At 37.1% G+C, this 22106-nt stretch overlaps 1 protein-coding gene across 1 annotated transcript in view; it reads left to right on the forward strand.

Moving 5' to 3' along the window:
- Positions 1-22106, forward strand: part of LOC150082240 (alpha-catulin-like) — a 96327-nt gene that overhangs the window by 69965 nt on the left and 4256 nt on the right. Inside the window, exons 12-15 of the mRNA XM_090380072.1 lie at positions 10832-11014; positions 11360-11437; positions 12360-12482; positions 17661-17744. Of these exons, the coding sequence (XP_090236198.1) occupies positions 10832-11014; positions 11360-11437; positions 12360-12482; positions 17661-17744 (468 nt within the window). The remainder of the gene's footprint in view (positions 1-10831; positions 11015-11359; positions 11438-12359; positions 12483-17660; positions 17745-22106) is intronic.

The following is a 22106-nucleotide window of genomic DNA, read 5'->3' on the forward strand; positions in this document are numbered from 1 at the left end:
TATTACCCGAATGAATTCACATTTATTTACATTCTAAAGTTTTTGTAAACAATAAGACAGGAGGAAATTCATCTTTATTCTCATAAATACAGGATTTGGTGCGGACATAATGATAGCAGACCGCAGGTTGGAGGGGTGCTCACGAGAGGCTCACAGAAGAATGCATTCACTAAGATCAAACAGTTGTCTCATGAATAATGGTCCAGGATGGCTCATCCATATTCCTGACAGCGATAGAAGTACTCGTACTATGTTAAATAAAGACTGGTACAATGCATATCCTCTCCCCGTATTTGATCCTTTGCTGCTTTGTTATTTCCGCAATATATACAGTATATATATACTGTCTTCATGAACAGCCACTTTACAGCCAAAAAAGTTACTGTTTGGTGTGGGGTGTCTGCTTTCGGCATCATCGGTCCATACTTTTACGAAAATGCTAATGGTTCAGCTGTCACAGTCAGCAACTTCTATTATATGTAAACATGCTGCAAGAATCTGTAAGAGAGGATCTACTTTCGAAATGTCTGATTTTAACAAGTCGGTGCTACGACACATACCGCGGGCCTTTCCGCGGACAGTTTAAAGGAAATGTTTCCAAACCACATTATGTCTCGTTTTGAAACATAAATTGGCCACCGCGATCATCAGACTTATCCTTTGGAATTTAGAAAACCAAATAAAAATAAATCGCAGATTTATTTTTATTTGGTTTCCAAATAAAATTCCAAAGTCTGCGTAAACCATCCGCGGACACTTGAGCAATTGAAACAAAACATTCGTGATGAAACTGAAAGACTAACACCAGAAATATTACACAAAGCAATGGATAATGTGAGAATACGAGTAGCGGACTGTGTTCGCAATGGTAGTGGACATTTAAAGGATCATTTTGGAACACCGAGCAGTGTAATATAAATGCTTTGATGTACATTATTAAACTGTTATAACAATAAATGTCTTTTCAAATTTGAACAGTATATTTCATTTTTAAAATGGGTAGCTTTTTATGCCCGACACCGTACAAGGTAGTACATTTTGCTATAAACCGTAAGAATTATACGAGAGGAGTTAAAAAAATATATTTATATTCACCCAGAAGTAGTTGTAATAGAAGATTGGAATATTACACTTACACTTTTTTGAACATAGTTACCAAACAAAATGACACATTTTTGTCACCTCTCAATACACTTCCGCAGGCCATTTTTGTAGAAGTCCTGTGACTGAGCTTCAAACCACGACTCGGCAGCAGAAATCACCTCCTCATCAAAGTGTTTTCCACGAAGAACAGACTTCAGGGCAGGAAAGAGGAAGGAATCCGAAGGTACAAGGACGGGGGAATAAGTAGGATGCGGCAATATTTCAAATTCATATTCGTGGCACACCTCACTGCAGCATTCCAGGAATACGCAGAGGCATTATCGTGGAGCAGGAGCACACCTTACGAAAGCTTACCCCGTCTTTTTTCTTTAATAATAATATAAAGCTTTATGAGGAGGAGGTTGGAATAATACTTCGCCGTCACAGTACAGCCATTTTAAAGGTAATCTGTTAATATTACACCATACTAATCAAAAAAAAAAAAAAACTGACAGCATCACCTTGCCAGCACTTGGCTGCACCTTTGCCTATTTTGTGGGGGAAGTTTCTGCATGCTTCCATTGTTTTGTTTCGGGATCACTGTGATAGATCTACGTTTCATCAATGGTGACTGACTAGCCATAAAAAAACTGCTCTTGCTTTCCCTGGCACATCGACATTTCATGTGCACAATGTGCCCTTTTCTTCTTCAAGAGGTCAGAAGTCTGGGAACCAATCTAGCAGACACTTTACTCATATGCAACTGTTAAAAAGATGACATTTTCCACTAATTTTGAGCTCTGCAGCTAGTTCTTTGAAGCTAATACGGAGATCTTCAGGATTAATGCCTGAAGAGAAATTTGCAACTCTCTCTTCTGCTACAGCAGTTGATAGGCATCCTGGTATTTCTTCATGATGCACTCAGTTTCTTCCACATTTGAATTGTTTATACCAATATGCAACAATACTGTAACCTGGGCAGTCTTATTCATAAATAGTGACTATTTATTCTTGGACTGTTTTGGGTGTGTTCCTTGCAGAAAGAGAAACAGAATCACCGATCTGTATTCTGTATTCCACTTTATCCATTATGACACTTCGCTTCATTTAGCGCTGCAAATAAAAAATGAATTGTTAGATGGAAACTAAAATTTGTGTGACTGCTATGGAGATTAAGATATCAAACAAAAAAAATTCTCTCATCACAACTACTTCTGGGTGAATACAAATTTTTTGAGTCCCCCATGTTTCAGTCTGCAAATATCCCTAATTACTGAGCATTATTTATCCTGCATATGAATCGACTTAAATTCACTAGAACAGACTTATTAATGAACATGTCTTAGGTGAGCGAATATGAAAAATTTCAGAGTGAACGAATAGTGGATGTTTCAAAAAGGTAAGAGAAAACCGTCTTGATTAATTAAATGGAGAATAGAATAGGTTAGGTATTTAAATGTAATCAAAAGAATACACGCACCAATTGAATTTTATGCGGTTGCTTGGGCTCGTCACTCACCCCACTTTAAGTGATTCATTACTAGGCAGGAATTTTAATTAAGCCCGTGAACTTTTCAGAGGCGAGAGTGGTGTACTTATAATGCAATAAAGAGCTTTTCCCTACTTCTTATTTGGTAAGGAAAGACGATATTAAGGTTTTATTTTAATGACCCGCTTTCTATGAAAATAGTTTTTATCCCTTTAACTACCAGAGAGCTTAGGGGACCGCAGAGAATTAGAACATCCGGAGATGAAAATGGTTTTGGTGTTCTCTGGAATCCATGATAATGAGCAGAATTCTACCGCTGTTCTGTAAATTAGAAATTCTTTATGTAATTGTTTTTCGACTAAGTGTTGAAGGTTAGGTTTAAGACTAGCAAAAGGGCTACTACATGGTAAGCCGAATGAGAGTAATGTGCACCCCCTTACGATGAGCATGCCACTGCTGTGTTATTTGCAACACTGCATTATTAGGAATGTGTGGGAGTGATCAAATATGTCGCTGACATTTCGCCTCATGCGTTTTACATGAAGTAATTAAGGCGAAACATTTCATATTTACCTCCTCGAATTCTGTAACGTCGTTCACTTTCTGATTTCTGCTGCTTATTAAAATCTTTTGTTTCCGTTTACTTCTTTTTTGTTTTGTAATGGTATAAAGTGACGTTCTGGAGAAATGCCAAGAAATCTTTTAAGTAAATAGCTGTCTTTCTGTGCTCAGCAAATGCATATGTATTCCCAAGAAATGGTCCAAACCATTCTAATCCATTCAGTGGTTTTCAGCTTCCTTTTACTTAAAAAAACAGAAAATGTAAAAGAGCTCATTTTAACGTATCCATTTTACTTTATTTATTTTATGCCATGTTTCTGTTTCGTTCTGCTGCGCTGTTGCATTATTTACAAAAATCCGAACAGCAGAACCAGACAAGTGTGAAATGCAACGGCAACTCAGACGAAGAATAAAACCCACAAGACATTGAATTGGCTCACCGCCATTAACAGTAAGCTTGGCAATGTGCATCGAACATAATCCGGCTGACCTTTAACTGTCCGAGAAGAACAAAATACTGTGAAGTCATAATGGCTCTCAAACAGAAGCCTTCACTTGGTATTTCAGAAACAGCAAATCTAGACGCTATAAACGAATAGACATGAAAGAAATAACTCCAGCAGAGAAAATCAATGGCTGAGTTGAATCGCACAGGTGTATTTAATGTACGAATTCTATCCGGAAACGTGCGGTTCACAATTGCTTTTTATTAGTAGATTATTTTTCTCGATTTCTTTATCTGCAATCTTGGTAAAAAGAAATGAATTTCATATATTCAGTATTACAAACACTAGCAGTTTGTTGCGTACTTAGTACCTTAGATCTTATTCTGGAAGCGAATTACTCTCATACTGCTTGTGGGGAGGGGGATTTTTGTTTCCTTTTTTTTTTCTTTTATTTATTATTATTATCGACCTTATTATACATTTAACTCAGGTTTTCTTAGGTGCCCTCACACCTACAAGATCCCACTCTTTGCCACCTGACTGCTATGCTCTGCAAATATCACAGAAGATTCTCAAGCTCTTGAGGGTAATTTCCATTGATTCCCCTTAATCAGAGACCAGGACTCTCTCGCCTAATTGCGGGAGAGCAAGCTCTTAACTAGGCAAGCAAGGCGTGTGTTGATTAGACTAACAGGACTCAAGTGAAAACAAAGCATGAAATTTATTACATACACATATACAAAATTATATACAATTGAATAAAAGAAAACACACATTCATAATATAGAAAGTCAACTCAGAGGTATCTTGCATAATCATTCCCATCTCATTTCCATTCACTAGATAATCTGAGTTTACCATTGAATGAAAACACCTGATTCAATCGTCGTGCTCTAACTAACACCTAACACATACATTCACTATACTCATTCATTACTCCTGGGTATAATTCCGTTTCTTACATTAACAATCAAATATGCTACTTTCATCATTATGCTCAGTGTTCTCCCCACTCTGTTACAATATACTTGTAGACCAGTCTTAACTTTCCTAAAGTCTCTACGTGTCACTAGTCATCATTCAGATAAACCAACAATCTTCATCAATTATAAACCATTACATTCAGAGTTTCTCATATAACTTACTTGTCTATAACTTTAAAACATATTCAGAATCTTTCTTTGAAAAGTTATTACCCTTCCTAACACATCATATCTGTTATATCAATCCCATCTACTATTCACTCCTTAGTTTCCCTTCCATTATACACTAACCCTCTTTAACATAATAAACTCTGTTAGTATTTTTGCTTCAGAGAGAAACGTTCGTCTCTTTACCTATTTACTACTAACCACCCTTTAGTTATTATACTATTTCTCTAACAGTCCTTCTAGCTAGCTTAGTGTACTTAATATAGTGCTCACCTACTTCTATCCTTTTTCTTTCCTTTCCAGGGAGGTTTCAGGCTTCCATCTTAGGCTATCTTCTATGGCTCTCCTTCATCTGCTTTCTCCTATATCTGCTTCAGATAGATTTCCGGAACTAATGGTTGCATGGGTCTGGCGTCCCTTCTCCGTTTTGAATGCGCAACTCATCCCTTATTGGCGCCTCCGTAGCCAGGTGGGAAGGAGCAGCAGAGCGTAGCACACGCTTCTTGATTAGACCGGGGTTCGAGCCCGTCACCACGAAATACGGAGGATGCGGAAAGGTCAGGGAATGACCACCGCATATTCCCGAAGCAATATGGCCTTAGTTGCTAATGCTTCTAAAAACCAAATAACAAACAACAACCTCCCTTACTAAAGATCATTCTGATGCATCTTGCTCCAAGAAGTCGTTACCTTTCCTGGCACACTTACTGTCTTTCATAACCCCTTCTTCTTATCATTCTTGCCCTTCCCGTTACTCCTACCATTCACTATTTTCTTTCATTACAGTCTAGGCCCCTTTCTATCACTCCCTATATTTCAGCACTGCCCGACTTACTTTATTTTTCTCTCCTCCGACTTTTTTTTCTCCTCCAAACTCCTTCTTTCTTGTTTTTCGAGAGAGAACTCCTCTCTTTTTTCCGCTCTCTCTTTTTGTTCCCCTGAACTACATACCGCCCCTTTTTACTGGCTCACCTCCGTTAGGGACTTCAACCAATCCTCCCCTTTCTATTTAAATTTACGTTCTGTTTCATTCGCTAATATTAAATTCCCATGCTGTCCCTTTAGCATACGATCCAACCTCCCCTTATAAATCTATTTTTTTTATTTTTATTTATTTTTTTTTCCCAGGCACTATGCCCCTTTGATGTCTACCGGCCACCTCCACAAACACTCATTTCCATTTTGGCGCCTTGCCTTCTAAAGCATCAGAAACCTTCCATCACAGACGCCAGTCTTAATTTGAAACCGAACATTTGAAGTGCACCTACTTCCTGTTTAGTCTGACGGTATAACCGATCAAAGGAAACGCTTCGACTAATCCGGTCTCCCGTCCTATTGTTTGCTCCCGAGCAACCCCTTTCACGACTATAAATGACCCCCGCTACCTATTCCTGCTGCCCCTGTTTGTTTTCGTGTATATTGGGAGCTGCAAGTTTATCCGTCTGCTACTAGTTATTCTCACGCTTACCCCATCCCTTCATTAAATTTTCTCCTGATTTAATCTCACCTTGAAAAAAACCCACTATCTTTATTTTATTAAATTTGTAACATTTTTTCATCTTTCAATATCACTATATCTAACGTTTTTTTTCTAATTAATCTCTTAGTTTGCGAAAGACAACCCAGCTATCGTCATTTAAATTAACTTGTTAGATCTTATATCTTACATGCTCAAGTACTGTAGTTTGTGTACATCATGCCAAGCAGCATCTCCTTATAAGTGTACAGGAGGTAAAGTTGAGGGTTTTTTTTTTTTTTATGTGAAAACATCTTTGGCGGCACCTACTAAATTTCGAACTGAAGTAAAACCAATTTGTCACGAAAACGCGACGCGGAAATGACACAAATTACGTCATTTCCACTAATTACGTAATTAAATTGCGCCAATGCAGTCACTAATTCAGTTGATTCTTAATGTGAAAACATCTTTGGCAGCAATTTAAATTTGTAACATTTTTACACGTAATTTGCATAATTTCCGTTTCACATTTTCGCCAAAGGGCCAAACAATGATTGTCGGACTGAAATTTAGTAGGTGCCGCCAAAGATGTTTTCACATAAAACACCTTTCGTGCGTATCCTACACACGCGCATTTTTTTTTTTTTTTTTTAGCGTCCCTTGAACTAGGACGAAATCAAGTGAAGAGGAATGTTCTAAGGACGATTTGTCTGTATACCGAACGGAAAAAATGCAGAGAATATCCCAAAAGAAATCTACAGAACCATCTAAGCAGGCCTAACACAATTCGATTCATAAAAAGTCTCAGTACACTACTCTCATCAATGACAGGTTCGTGTCCAGCCCTTCCCAAACTGGCAGAGATTTAACAAATCCGCCTGATCACAGAAAGTCTCACTATTTTGGAACATCGATTTCTGTTACAATATTTGGGAAAATAGGCCTACATATCACACGCTGCCTACAATCCAATTTCATGCAGCCAGCGCAGTTTCTGTTCGTCTTTAAAAAACAGGATGATCATTTAAAATGAGAACTCATGAACAAGTAAAATTCTTTATTCATTGATGTTAGCTAATTTGGCACAAAAACTGTTGAAAATGATCACCGTCGTGATCAAAACATAATTGAGCATGAAAAAGCATTTTTCGAAAACCCTGCCTACAGCATTTCGGGAATGATGTCACTCTTGGTCCCAGTCTTTCTGAACATTTTCACATGTTTCTGTATCGCAGATTTTGATGGTGCCCTTACGACATCGAAATTGCCTACAGAAATCACGTTAAGTATTTTTAAACGACTATTCTGGGGTAATGTTCCACCATGAACACCTGCACCTCTCTGCTCACTACTGAACTCCACGTTTTTATTTATTGCTTGTACTTGTACACTCGTAGTTTTACAGATTGTCAACAGATGGCGATGCTATACACAGAAGCACTCTTTTCTAGTCGAGTAAAAGAGTGCTAGTTCTCTAGCACTCTTTTACTCGACGCTATTAGCCTTTTCGTGGGTTCTCATTTAAAACGATCGCCCTGTATAATAAACATTAACAAAAATATTTTGAATGAGGGTAAGGGCGCATATATATATATATATTTATATATATATATATATACTGCATATATAGACTGCTATATTAGGACCACCCAAGACCTATCTTAACTACCCATGTGTATTACGTACATAAAATCGTAAGCAACTCGACCAGAGAACTCTGGTCGAGTTGCCTGATTTGCTGGACGAAAACCAGTTTCCGTGGAAATATATAGTAGAACCTCATAAAGGGTACATGACACACTCTGGATTTTTTAAAAAAATCCCCCATTCCCCCCCTTTTTTTGAAGATTATGCACATAGCTTAATTATTCAGGGATAATTTTTATTAAATAATAACCGTATCTCTGATCCCTATAATCTCCACAGAACGATAGTTCTGAGGATTATAGAGATCAGAACTTGTCTAAGAAATGTTGCGACTGTCCAACATTTTCTAAAATGACTTATATATAGTGCGATATGATTTCAGCAAGCGAATCACCTTCTAAACTAAATGCACACTACTGTTCTATTTAAATACTATGCTGTGAACTAGGATTGAACGTTTCACAAAATGATTGATTTTATAAGTTGCAAATAAATATAGTAACAATGACGGGCAGTCTTGGTACAGTATTTATTATTTGGTAATTATTAAACAACATGATGCATAAATTTAGTGCCTGCAATGCTCTTTTTAAGTCTAGCCAGGCTATTTTACTTTCTGTCCTTGTATTATCGACTACCCTCTTGAAATATCGGAGAAATATTTAAAAAAATTCCGGATTTTTTTATGAGATTCTACTGCATACTTTTTCTTAAGGAAACCCAAAACACAAAAGGTATTACAACCTGTAGTACTTAGGTGCAGTATATGGGTTAAAGCTTGAGAAGACATTTGTTGACATTAGACTAGAATTTCTGCAGATTGTAATTTTTTGGAAATCATGTGAAGGAAAGTTATTCCATAAAACAGAAGCAGAAGAAACAAATGGGAAAGAGAAAAAGTTAGTCCTGCGCGACTGGAGTAGGGCAGTGAATGGACGCTGGCTGGTCGAAACGCGTATTCGGATTGATTTTGAAGAGAGCGGTGGAATTACAAATACCAGTTCAGAACGGGGGCCATGAAACTATACAGAAAAAGGCACGCAGCAGAAATTGAACGTTTGTGAGACACAGACAGTGGAGAGCCTTTATAGCAGACTAATTATTAATTAATCTACCTGCGATCCTTTTGGAATAAATAAAAAAGAAAATGATAAAAACCTTATAGCAGAAACGACAATCTAGTAGCAACTGTGTTTATAGCTGTACTGCTCGTAGCCAAAAACGGTTGTCAACTTCTTGTCCAATTTAGAGGCCTGATTCTTTTTCTAGTCAGCAGTTGGTGAAACAAATTGGTGCGGCTGAGCGAAACACATCCAATGCATCCACCGTGTCTTCAGGTTGTTAAAAAAAGAATAAAACCTCTCACATTTGAATCTTAATTGTATGTAGAGGAATGTCAAGTAATAATAACAGTAATAATATATGTCATATAGTGCAAGGAAGCCACAGGCTTTTGCTGTACTGTCAAAAAAAAAAAAAATACAAGTAGATAAAAAAAAAACATATTATATGCTTCTCTCCTCACATATGTAATTATCCAGTTGACCTTTGAATTTATTCAAACTATTAGCTTGCGAGGGCAACTTGTTCTAACAATCAACGACTGACTAGCTAAAAGAAAACTTCCCACAATCTAATCTAAACCTCAACTCCTGTAATTTGAATTTATGACCCCTAGTTATATTATAACAGTAATAATTCCACCTTCATTCATTTTACTAATCTCAGAGCCTTATAAGCCTCAATCAGGTGATCTCTGAGGTGCCTGGTTGCCAAGCTCTGTAATCGGAGTCTTTCTTCATACGGTCGTCCTTCCGCTGATCTCGCCATTCGAGTTTGCCTGTCTTTGGGCCCTTTCAAGAAGCTCAATATTTTTTTTTTAGATAAGGTCTCCATACGTGAATACAGTATTCCAAATGTGGTCTTACACTTGCCTTATACAGTGGGATTATGACCTCCCTATCTCTACAGGATAACGAAATCAAAAATCATCGAAAACTTCATATCTTCCAGTATTGTAATTCCCACATCCCTTTCCTCCATCAGTGTTTTTAATTCAACCCCGCCAAGTTTATAATTTATTTTTGGATTGCTATTCTAGCAGCATTAAAACATAGCTGCCACTTCTCAGACCATCTATGAAGTCTGTTCAAGTTATCCTCAAGGAGTGCTGCTTGGCAATGATCATTAACGACTCTGCCAATCTTTACGTCAACTGCAAATTTTGACATCACACTTTCTATCCTTTCATCAATGTCTTTTATGAAAATCAGAAACAGTGGTCCAAGAACCGATCCTTGAGGGACCCCACTCCTGACGTTACACCAATCTGAAGAATATCCATTAACAACCCTCTGCCTTCTGCCCTGCAATCACCCAACAATCCATCTTAGAATCTTACTAGTAATCCAAACCTGTTCAAGCTTATATAGAAACCTCTCACGATGGACCGAGTCAAATGCTTTGCTAAAATCCAAGTAAACTATAAGGAAATTGTTCCCTACATCCAGCTCATGAGTAACTGTGTCAAGTCTTGGTTGAAGTGAACAGAAAAACGATTTGTCTCATTCGTTGGAGTCGATTTCACCTTTAAAAAAGTTAACCTCCAGCGTTTTATTCTACTAAGATTAAATAACAGGGTGGCACACTATGAAGCAATATCTGCTTGCGTAGCAATCAATATCTAACAAACCAGTCAAAGAGTTCGACTCCGTGATGTAAGCAAGCAGTTGGTAAGAAATGTTTGTTAAAATGTTATTCGCAACTGAATTCATTATTGTAATTATATTATGTGGTTACTGTGTATAATTAAGTAAACTGAAATGTGGCCCGAAGCCGATTTTTAGATGACCCGCTATTTGCAAAACTTTCCCCACCCCTTATTCACAGAGAAAAACAATAATAATAAGCTCAGAAATTGCTTAATATGAAACATAACTTTAATTACTGGCCAAATGAAACTTTCTATGTCCTAAAGTGAACTGGTCTTCACTAGGAGCAGTCCAACATTGCGAAACTGGGCCTGGAGATGAAGCAGCTGACGTCAGAAATGGATGCTGAAACTAACAAATGGCCAACAGCGGATAATGATATTGTAAGAAGAGCAAGAAGTATGTCTCAGATGGCTTTCTCCATGTACCAGTTTACCAGAGGTGAAGGAGAACTCAAAACAACACAAGTAAGTTTTGGTTCGTTGAGAAAAATTCCTCATATTACAGAATCCTATTTGAATTCATGTCATAATTAAAAAGGTGTTTTTATCGTTCGCTTTTTTCTTGACCGCATTACCCCACTAAGACACTGCAGTTCGGATATAATGAGATACAAAAGAAACTGCGTACACCGGCTAAAAAAAGTTTCTTTCTGAACGTAATTAATGCGTCTCTATGGCAAAAACTATTTCTCTACCTGCCATAAAAAACAACTATTTTTCAAAGAGACGCAGAATGATTTATCGCCCGTGTACATATAATTTAGAGGCTATTAGTAACGCCATTTTTATAAATTTTTTATTGACTTTTAGGACTTGTTCACCCAAGCTGAGTTTTTTGCTGAAGAGGCTAACAGATTCTACAAGGTCGTGAGGCATTTCTCCTATCAGGTAATTTAAAAGGACTTCTGGAAACTTAAACTGCAATCCATTTAAAATGAAACTTTAGTCCGATGTAAAAAAAAAAAGAAAACAGAAAATATCCTTAATATCACATTAATTTAATGGAAAGTATTTAAACAGAAAGCTCTTTAAAAGTCTTATTTCTTAAAGAAAAATTAATTTAAAAGTGTTTGGGGAGGCACTTTACTTGCTGTTCTTATTATCTTATCCTATTCATTACGTCTTTTAAAGACTCCTTACATTACGAGGAGCGGTAAAAAAGTTCTGAGAACGGAGTACACAAGATATAGGCACAAATTTCTATGGTTTTTGTTATTTTTCAATGTTATTTTTCAATTTTTAAATTCACCCCAAAGTTCGATGCACTAATTGTATTTCATGTACAAAGTAGTTTAATCTTTCAAAAAAAATCTTCAGGTTGGGCATCAATCCAGGCTTTCACAATCAGGGGCAGTTTTTTTTTTTTTTTCTCTCCCTAAAAATCGGGTTTTTCGTCCAAAATCAGAAAATTCACCACAGAACATATGCAATTTACAGAAAATATATACGGTGCAATATGGCACACTGTTTATTCTTTCATGGGTTTCTTTAGCCTATTTGTTCTTTTTGGTATAAAATTTGATTACTGCAAAAATGCTCGATTTTACAGATATTCCATCTAACAATGTCAAAAATAAAATTTTAGGCACTGCATAAAACACTGAAATACAAGTTTTTCATGTTATTTTATAAGCAATCAAAATATATTCTATAATTTATTAAACATTTTATATACCCTGTTCTCAGAAATACTCGGAACTTTTTGCCTATCTCTCGCATTTATTTCTTAGTTTTGCTGTGAATCTGTTTCAAGATGCAGTCATTTATTTATTTATTGGACTTTAATCATCAATGCCCTTTTTCACTGCAGGTTCCTGGTGGACAGCACAAGAAAGAACTGCTTGAATACCTCGACAGAGTACCAACGTTTGTACAACAGTTGCAGTTCACCGTTAAGAACCCGACAGTGGGAAAAGCAGCCACGTTTACAAAAGTGAGGTTTGAGTTTTCTCTTTTTTTTTTAATGTTTTGTGCCATGCCTATGATTTGTATAATTGCTGATTCAGATATCATCGATAACCATATTCATTATTAATGGGGAAAAACACATGCACGTTTAATAAACATCATTGAATCAATACTGGCAGTACCCATTGCGATAATTTCGCAATTTTCAAATACATCTTAAAAATACTACTAAAAAGGGCAGAATAGTAAAAATTCCCTTTCATTTTACAAACTGATCATCTCCTCTGGTACCTCATCTCCATGTCTTTAATGTCCTGTTGAAACTCCTCACTCTGTTCTTCACTTAAACTTCCTCAAATTTCGGAAAAACCGATGTGGAAGTGTAAAAATGTACCGCGACACTCATGTTGCGGCCCAACTTCTTAAAATGTAGTACAGTCTCTATAATACGTCTTTGAAAAAGACATTTTTTCTATTCTTGTGCCCTTCTGGTAACTTTATCTTAACATGCTGGAATGATCTGACCCAAGGCATTGCTACATACAATTGGCCGTGACTACATACAGAGTTCGTAAGCGAAATTCCGACTCTACCAAACGTTTGCCCTTGACTTTTATTAATAATCATCGCAAAACCCAGCCGAATAGGAAACTACCGTCTCTTAAATGAGAATGGCAAAGTCGAATCGGATGGAGTCAAATCTCCACGCAGTAAGAGTAACCGTTTTCCTTTCGCTTCGCTTGTTATTATTTCTAGATCCAAACAACTCTGATGAGTAACTTTGACTATAAGTCGCGTACCATTCATAAATCCTTCTGAAATTGCCATATTCCTCAGTAAAATAACAACTGCTCCTGCATTCAAATCTAAAATGTTGGGTGGTTAACCACTTAAACCGAGGCTGTCGAGAAATTCGGTTGGATATCGCAAAAATTTTCACATTCGTTATCACGTGATGAAACGGTATTTACATAAGTAAGGTTGTGGCCAAAAACAAAAGGAATCAAACTGTCATGAACTATTAGATTAGGATCTAATTCAATTTTGTTTCAAATACGTTTTAAACGTATTAAATGTAACGAACGGCAATGAGTGTATGAGCTCGCGTGCGCAACATGAGGACGTATAGAGCGAGAGGTGGAATGGAATCCTAACGATTAGTTATTTCTTTTAAGGTAGGCAGCGTTAGCAGAGAATTATTATTTATTATTTTTTTTTTTCGGAACAAACGATACAATTGTGCGAACGTGCAAACTGTTATCAGTTAAATAGTTAAAAAGTGCAAATTGTAAATAAAAAAAAACGCCTTATCAACTTAGACAACTGTTTGTTTAACAATTAACACCTTCCTGTGGCTCCATCTGTGAAGTGAATGTTGAACCATTCTCGTTTGTACTACAAAACTGGCCCGTTTCATACAATAAAACTATTCGGAATTTTTAAATAATTTTTACAACTTTGTGCCCACCTAGTTAGAAATAGCTTCGATTTGAGACCACTTTCAGCCCGATCGGATAAGCCTATCGTTTACAGTGAGTGTCGAAAGAAAACGCCTTCTGTATTAAATATATAGATCATTAGCACGACTCAGACTGCAAGTACAGTGGCACACTTGGTAACACAAGAAACAATAGCAAGAACAGGTTGAGTTAGTTGGAGCATATAACGAGATAAGTATTCCTTGGGCAACAGTTACAAGTACAACTAGTGGGTACCATAAAAAGTAACAAATTGCATACCCAAAACAACCAAAGAGGAGGAGGTGGAGGAGGAGGTGGAGGAGGAAGAAAGATTGCATCTTAAAAAAGACGAAACAAATAAAAATATGAGAAATGCATATTAACAAAAATAGCATTAACAGTGGCCATATTGCTGAGGCCATATTGCTCCGTATATTCAGTACTATCTTGTAAATTGTGTTCTGTAGTCGATTTTCTGTTTACTAGGCGAAAAACCCAAGTTTACGGGCAAAAAAAAACCATGCTACCCTCGTCTGAGACCGACTAACTCAGCCAGGTTGTGAAAAACGCCCATAAAAATTCCTCACGTCATCAACGGGACTCGAACTATGGTCTTTTCCACCCGGTGTGGGGAGGACGGCTTTTACAAGTCAGGTCAAAACAATGCAAATGAGATTCGCGCAGAATAAGATCAATATTTAAGGAACTGAAGCTAGAGAAACTCAACAAACATCTATGTAATCCGTAGTGTATGCAGTCTTTGTCTATGTAGTCTTTCATAATCTAATAATGTTTTGCCAACCAGTTACTTTCCAAAGAGCAGGAAACCAACGTTTTAATTAGAGTTTACCGATAAGGGATAAATTTGTCTTTATAACGTCGAATTAAAATGTAGAAATAGTTAAATATTCAGTCATATTTGTTTTTTGGATGACTTCCTCAAAGTTGGGTTAGAAAAAAAGATTATTTAAAGAACCAATATGCGAGGGAGGACAATTTCTTAAGTTAGATTTGAAAACTTAGGGCATACCGGAGAGGGGAAGAGAATGTTTGGTTCTACGATAAGATGAAAATATTCAATTATTAACTGAGAAGCGGAGACATGTAGATGTTTTAAAATCGAAATACTGTACTGTAGTTTTTGTGAGTTTTGTGAAGAGAATTAATATGGAAAGCAAAATTAAATCTTGGGTCAAATTGAATTCCAAGATCCTTGGGAGTGTCAACTTCATTAATGAAGATACTATCATAAGAGACGCTAATGTCAAAAGACCTCTTTCTGATAGAAATTTGCAAATTTATTGAAAGAATAAATAAGATAAGCTAATCCTCAAATTCTTTTTACTGTTTCAGAGAATAAATTTTCTAAGAGAAATTAGGATTCAAAGGAGTCAGAATTAGCTAACATTTTTACATAATCGGAAAAAGAGATTACACTAGGATGAGTTTGAGAAAAAGGATCATATTAGTATTATTGCGACTAGATTGCATTTCAGAAATCCAGTAGCAATAAGCATTACTACTAGCTGCTTGCTCTTTTAATGGAATTAAAAGGGCAGCTGGTGACGCTGAACCAAAACTAACCGATTTTTTTTTTTTTTTTTTGATCCTTCAAAATATAGATGGAGTATTAAATTACAAATGGGGTAAGTATATTCTAAAGACAAAAAATAAAAAAATGTCATATTAGGAACACTCGAGAACGATCTCGTCTACCATGTGAATTATGTCCATAAATTACGTGTGTTCTCTGGTCGAGTTGTCTGTTTTGCTGGACAAAAAAACCCGAGTTTCCAGGAAAGAAAACCTTGCTGTCCATGCCTGAGATTGATTAACTCAACCACGGAGTGAAAACAAAACAACAACAAAAAAAAAACATGAAAGTTCTTTGCGTCATTGACTAGATTCGAATTCGGGCCTTTTCCGCCCATTGTGCCGAGGTTATAAACACTGTGCTACCGCATGTACTATTCAAATTTATTTATGTTTGTTATTTTTTTTTTTTTTTTTTTAGGAGCATTAGCAACTCAGGCCATATTTCTCCGGGATATGCCGTGGTCATTCCCTGACCTATCCGCATCCTCCGTATTTGGTGGTGACGGGCTCGAACCCAGGTCTAATCAAGAAGCGTGTGCTACGCACTGCTGCTCCTTCCCACCCGGCTACGGAGGCGCCGTCTACTATTCAAAGGACACGTTGATGGTTGGGGGGGGCGAATATTAAATTTGGCAATGTGTTTAAACCAAATATCAAGTTAGATGGTTGAATACGCGTATGTGTATTAAATGCCAGAGTAACTAAGGCTACGAGGCATCAGCATATAGTGTCTCTAAATTATTTGTATTTTTTGGTCGATTTGCCTATTTTTTTGGACGAAAAACCCCAATTTCCGGGAGACAAGCCAAGCAACGCCTGCGTCAGACCGACTAACTCAGCCACGTTTAGAAAAAGATCCATAAAAATTCCTCACATTAATGACGGGATTCGAACGAAGGTCTTTTCCGCCCAGTGTGGGGAGGACGGTGATTATATCTGCTCTGCTATCAGCGATGGTATTTAGAAGTTTGACGGAAGAGTAAATCTATAATTAATCGTTTTAGATTCTAATTAAATATTCTCATCATTATTCGCATACAGTTTTATTCCCATAAAATTCCTAGGCTAAATTATCAATCTACGTCTTAACTGAAAATCCGTTCCCACGTGACGAACGAAGTCGAAAACCCCATTGCATATTCAGGGATTTTATTGCACTAATGTCAGTAAAGAAACATCACATGAAATGAATAAAGTTAATAAATTGTTCGCAGAGTGGGATGATCGGACGTTATTTCTATAATCAAACGTATAGAAAGTTGGCTTTTTAGTATTATAACGGATAAATGAAAAGCGGATTTCATGCATCTACCAAAAAAAATTCGCTATTCTTCTTACCTTAGTCGAGAAGGTTGCACACAGTGATTATAACTGCTGTCCACCTCACATCAGATGGAAAAGGCCCGGGTTCGAATCCCGTCAACGACACAAAGAACTTTCATTGTTTTTTTTAACTCCGTGGCTGAGTTAGTCGGTCTCAGGCTTTGATAACAAAGTCCTCCCCCCCCCCGAAACTCAAGAGTTTTCATATTGAAAAACAGGCAAATCGACCGGGGAACACATGCAGTTTATGGACGTAATACACATGGGCAGATGAGTTGGTTCTCGGGGGAACTTAATATGACTACTTTTTTTAGCGCACATGCTTTCCTCGTCGCAAAACAGTGGCTATCCAATTCTGCTTTAAACTTTACAAAACTCTCCGCATCGACAACTGTGGCCAGAAAATCAATGCAATGATTACCTGATTGTACTGCATAATTCTAAGTCACCTAATCTTATATGAGTATTAATCAGATTTACGCATCCTTTCCCGTATTTTTATCCAACGAGACAGAGAATCGTCTCGTTGGATTAAAAAACACATTTAATGCGAGAGAAGATTATCTGTTTAACATTATTCAGTGTTTCTTAATCCAGTGGCATCACTTTAAAAATAGCAATTATTTTTTGGAAAAAATAACAATTAAGAAATCAGACCTACCTTTATCACTATTAATTTTATGCAAATATTAATATTTACATGTACATTCTTGGATCAGTGACTCTTCCAATCTTTATTAATATTCTCTGATTGATTTGAAATAAAGAAACTGCACTGTTATGAGTAAATATGGCACTAACATGACCTCTTTTGGCTTTCTTAGGTCGACAACGTCATTAAAGAAACTAAAAATCTAATGAATGCCATTTCCAAAGTAGTCACCAACTGCCTAACTTGTGCAACAAAGGTTGGTATTATATTATTAATGCTTTTCTTTCCCGATTTACAATATTCAATAAACAGATTTATCTCCGGATCGCCCTTAGAAACTTATTATTGGGTTTCTTTCAGTGGTCTTAGAGTCAATCCAATTAAGTTCCATTCCATCTCCTTCTCTGCATCTAGTAACTTAACTTAATTCTACTCTAGCTACCAAATTAGTACTTACCGGCCCTCTTTGACAAAGTCCTTAGTTTTTACTTCAAATTGCCTATTTCTTCTCAGTATAGTATCCCTATATAAAGATTCATCCGCAATCAATGAATTAATAAATAATTAATAATTAAATAAATAAATAAAACAGAACCTATTTAAATAATCCAACTCTGACATATGTCCAACAGGAACTCACTGTTCCATTATGCAAAACACTACTAGCCCCGTGTTAAACTACTTGATGGCAGAAGAAATCAAGCTGATTTCTGACTTCAAAATGGTCAATATGACACACCAAGGCTGCTTTAGCAATTCTCTCTCCATAACTCATCTAACCTAAAACTTAAGAAAAACTTAGGCTCCACTCGTCAATCAATGGCATCTAAACCACACACACCTACGCGTGTTCTCTGGTAGATCTGCCTGTTCTGCCGAGCAAAAAAACCTAAGTTTCTGGAGGGGGGGGGGGGGAGTCTCTACTATCCACTCTTCAGATCGACTAACTCAGCCAATAATGAGATTCGAACCCGGTGTGGGGAGAATAGCGACTATACCCACGCAGATTATCCGCGAGGACACAGGTAACGGAAAACGAGTATCCAGAAGAGAGAGTTGGTTGATTGTTGTAAGTTTTAAGATACATCAGCGACAAATATATTATCCCGTATATATTATATCTATAAATTTCGTATGTTCTCTAGTCGATTTGCCGGTTTGCTGGACGAAACCCGACTTTCCGCCACAAAAAACCATGCAACTCTCGCATGAGATCCACTAACTCAGCCATGTTTTGAAATTTGAAAAAAAGCCCATAAAAAAATTCGTGTTACTGACGGGATTCGAACCCGGGCCATTTTAAGTGTGGAGAGAACGGGGATTATATGCACTGTGCTAACCGAAGACGGCTGGAAACAGTTAATTGTCTGGGTTTTAATACAGGGCGTGACTGCTAAATACACTGTTTCTTGTATTCTTTCTATCTTGCGAACTCCTCTGACGGCGCGGTACACGGAGTATAAACAGAAAATTCATTTATTTGAAACTATGGTACTCACCAACGTAATGGGTTGAAGGCTGACAAGGCAGAAGTTATTTGTTGGCATGCCTTCGTAAGTAACGTAGTTGGTATAAACAATGTCTTTCTCACATCGGGTAGAAATCAGTGTTCGTAATGATCTAACACATGGGAAATTGCTTATCCTTGACAACATTCCAGGGCATCCTTTTATCTTGATGACTTGCCACAGGATATGCAAATATTTTTCCTTGCTACTGAACACAACCACAATGCCCATGGATCAAGGTGTAACCCTAAAGTGTAAAGGCCAACTTTGGCGAGGTCGCCAAAAAAAAAAAACACTAGTGACGATTCTGTAACACTGAAGGAATTTTGGTGTGGCTTTAACAACTACGAGGCCATTGAAAACAACGTCTATTCATGGAATAATGCAATCTCTTCCAGTACGAATGGTGTGTGCCGGGAGACCTCTGGCTAGAAACATTAAGGATTTCCAAAGTGGTTTGAAGATTATGAAAAGTACTCAGGTAGATTACTATCATGTGCAGTAAGATATGATTTGACGATTGGCAGGCAAAGCATGTCGAAGAAAGTAATATTGATACGCCTCCACCCAACGTCTTAACAAGATCTAATAGCGGCATCAAACATTTTTGAAATTGAAATGTGGAATTACCATATTATCAAGAAATGATCTCAACCTGGAATGCAGCTCTACATTCTCCTTTTTATGCTAAAAAGAAAAACGCTTTAGTTCAGCTATTCTTTCACCACTGCAAAATGAAGAGCCCGGAGAATAGCCGAAGTGAATAGATAAATAAATAGACAATTAAGAGATAACGTTCTTATTAAATTATTAGGATTATATTAATAATAAGTTTAATTAATTTTTTAAATATTTATATATATTGAAAAAAATGTTGCATAATAACCAAAGGTTTTCTTTGATATACAAAAATTTTGAAACCGTATTAAAGTAATAGAGGTACTATAATACGGTTGAAAGTGAACGTGGGTGTGTAACCACGCTGCCGTGTATTTTTAGTACTCTGTGTTTAATCAAAAATTTGTGTGTTTAGTTGTCAAAGTATGATAATTTTTTGTACGTCCGTTCTCAGAATTTGGTGAGCTCTTGGATGAACATGTCGTTTCCGCAATGAAGTCAAAAGGTAACTTTTTAATTGTATTTTATAATTTTAATGCTGGCCACGCCAAGTTTCAACGCACGTGATGTATACTTGCTCATAAGCTTATACTAAGCAATCACTAAGACCTTGAACGGGAGTCGTTTTTGGTACCTACTCCAAGGTCGTTTTGACAAAGGAACTCCAACAGAGACTTGAACCATAAACATTATTGTAAGCAGACAATTATTTTCCTGCCCCAACAAATTTGACGGCCACAAATAACACCGTTAAAGCTATAGAAACTCGGAGACCAGCCCTTGTGTGATTGTCACGCAGAAATCGGCTTAGAAGAGCAACGAAAACTGAACTCACCGTGTTTTAAGTTTTCTCGGGGAATAAGCAAGCTTTTTCAGTAACTGAAGATGAAGAGAACAGAGACATGCCTGATCTGCAAGAATCAGGTAAAAAATACGCTTTTCTGTATAAGCTGCAAAATGGAATATTGTCTCGAATGTGCCTCAGTGGCGCATAGTACATTTAAGAAAATGAAGCAAGAAAAAAAAAATGAATGGATTTGTGCTGGCTGTACTGCAACAGAGACAAACCGAACCGAGAAAATATCTGAAAAGAAACGAAAAGAAGCGCTCTCTAAGATTATTGATGAATTATCAGATAACGAAGTCTCTTTTGAGGATTCAGAGATAGAAACCCTTGGACCCAAACTCACTTTACAAGACAACAACTGTACAGACACTCTACAGTTAATTAAAAAAATTTGTTCAGAGCAAAACTCGTCAATAAGTCAAAGCAACACAAAGCATTACGACTTGGAATCCCATATAGTTAGGTTACAAAACAGACTAGATACGGTCATTACCAACCAGGACCTTTTAAAACAGCAAATCCGGACGATATTAACAACTCAGCAAGAACTCATAATGAGCTCTGAAAAAGAAAAACAACGGAACGAAAAACTCAGCGAACAAGTTACCACAATTTATAATTTGATGCGGACGTCAAGGAACAAACACGCTTCAATTTGCAACCTGCACGAAATGAAACTTAACTCAAAAGGGATAGAAGCAGTCAATAGCAGGCAATCTGAACATAGCAACATGAACGAAAATTCTGATATGAAGAACATGGCCAGTATACAACTTTTGTCGCGAGATGTGCAGCAACATGAACGAAAATTCTGATATGAAGAACATGGCCGGTATACAACTTTTGTCGCGAGATGTGCCATCTGACGTAATTTCAAAGAATCGTAATACCGCTAAGTCGATCCTCCCTACGGATACTCTCAATAACTGTCATAACGAAACACCCAAGTTAATCAGTTGCAAAACACCAGGGTGTATCAGGGATGAGATAAGTTTTTCGTCGCAAAGCTTGTTGCAACCGTCGTGTACCAAAGACAAATTAACTGTTTCTCAGGCCCGGAGCATTAATAATGCAACGATCCAAACTGATATCTCTTTGCCAGGAACAGTGTCAACGGCCGCACTGTCCATACAGGACAATCCAAGGCCTGAAACGCAGAATGAGTCAATAAGCAAGTCTGTAGCAGATGAGTTGCAAAGAAATTTCATACCTGTGTTTATAGATAAACTGATGTCTGCTCTTAACGATCTGTATACTAATACGCAAATCAAAACCGGATGCTTCAAAATTCATAAGTTTTCCAAACAAAATGAACCAGTTAACAGAATCAACACTCAATCCACCACCAAATCCGCAGAGTTAGATATTTTGACCTCACACGATTCCGCTGAATTAGAATGTTGCCTAAATACTCAGGTAGCCAATCACCTTTCAGAGGAATCTCAATTCCCTAATGTAGCAAGCAGCGAAGTCCCAGTCATGAATTCGTGTCAAGAAGCTGAACAGAGGTGCGATCCACAAGTGGCAGCCCACCAAATTAGCATCCCACCTTCAAAATTGACCTCAGTTTTACCATCTGTGCTGCTGTCTGAAAGCAGCCATTGCTCACCTGTCATGAACAAACAATCTTGGGCAAAAATTGCTG

This window comes from Mastigoproctus giganteus, chromosome 8, assembly GCF_048544385.1.
Source record: "Mastigoproctus giganteus isolate SK-2022 chromosome 8, ASM4854438v1, whole genome shotgun sequence".
Lineage (NCBI taxonomy): Eukaryota > Metazoa > Arthropoda > Arachnida > Uropygi > Thelyphonidae > Mastigoproctus > Mastigoproctus giganteus.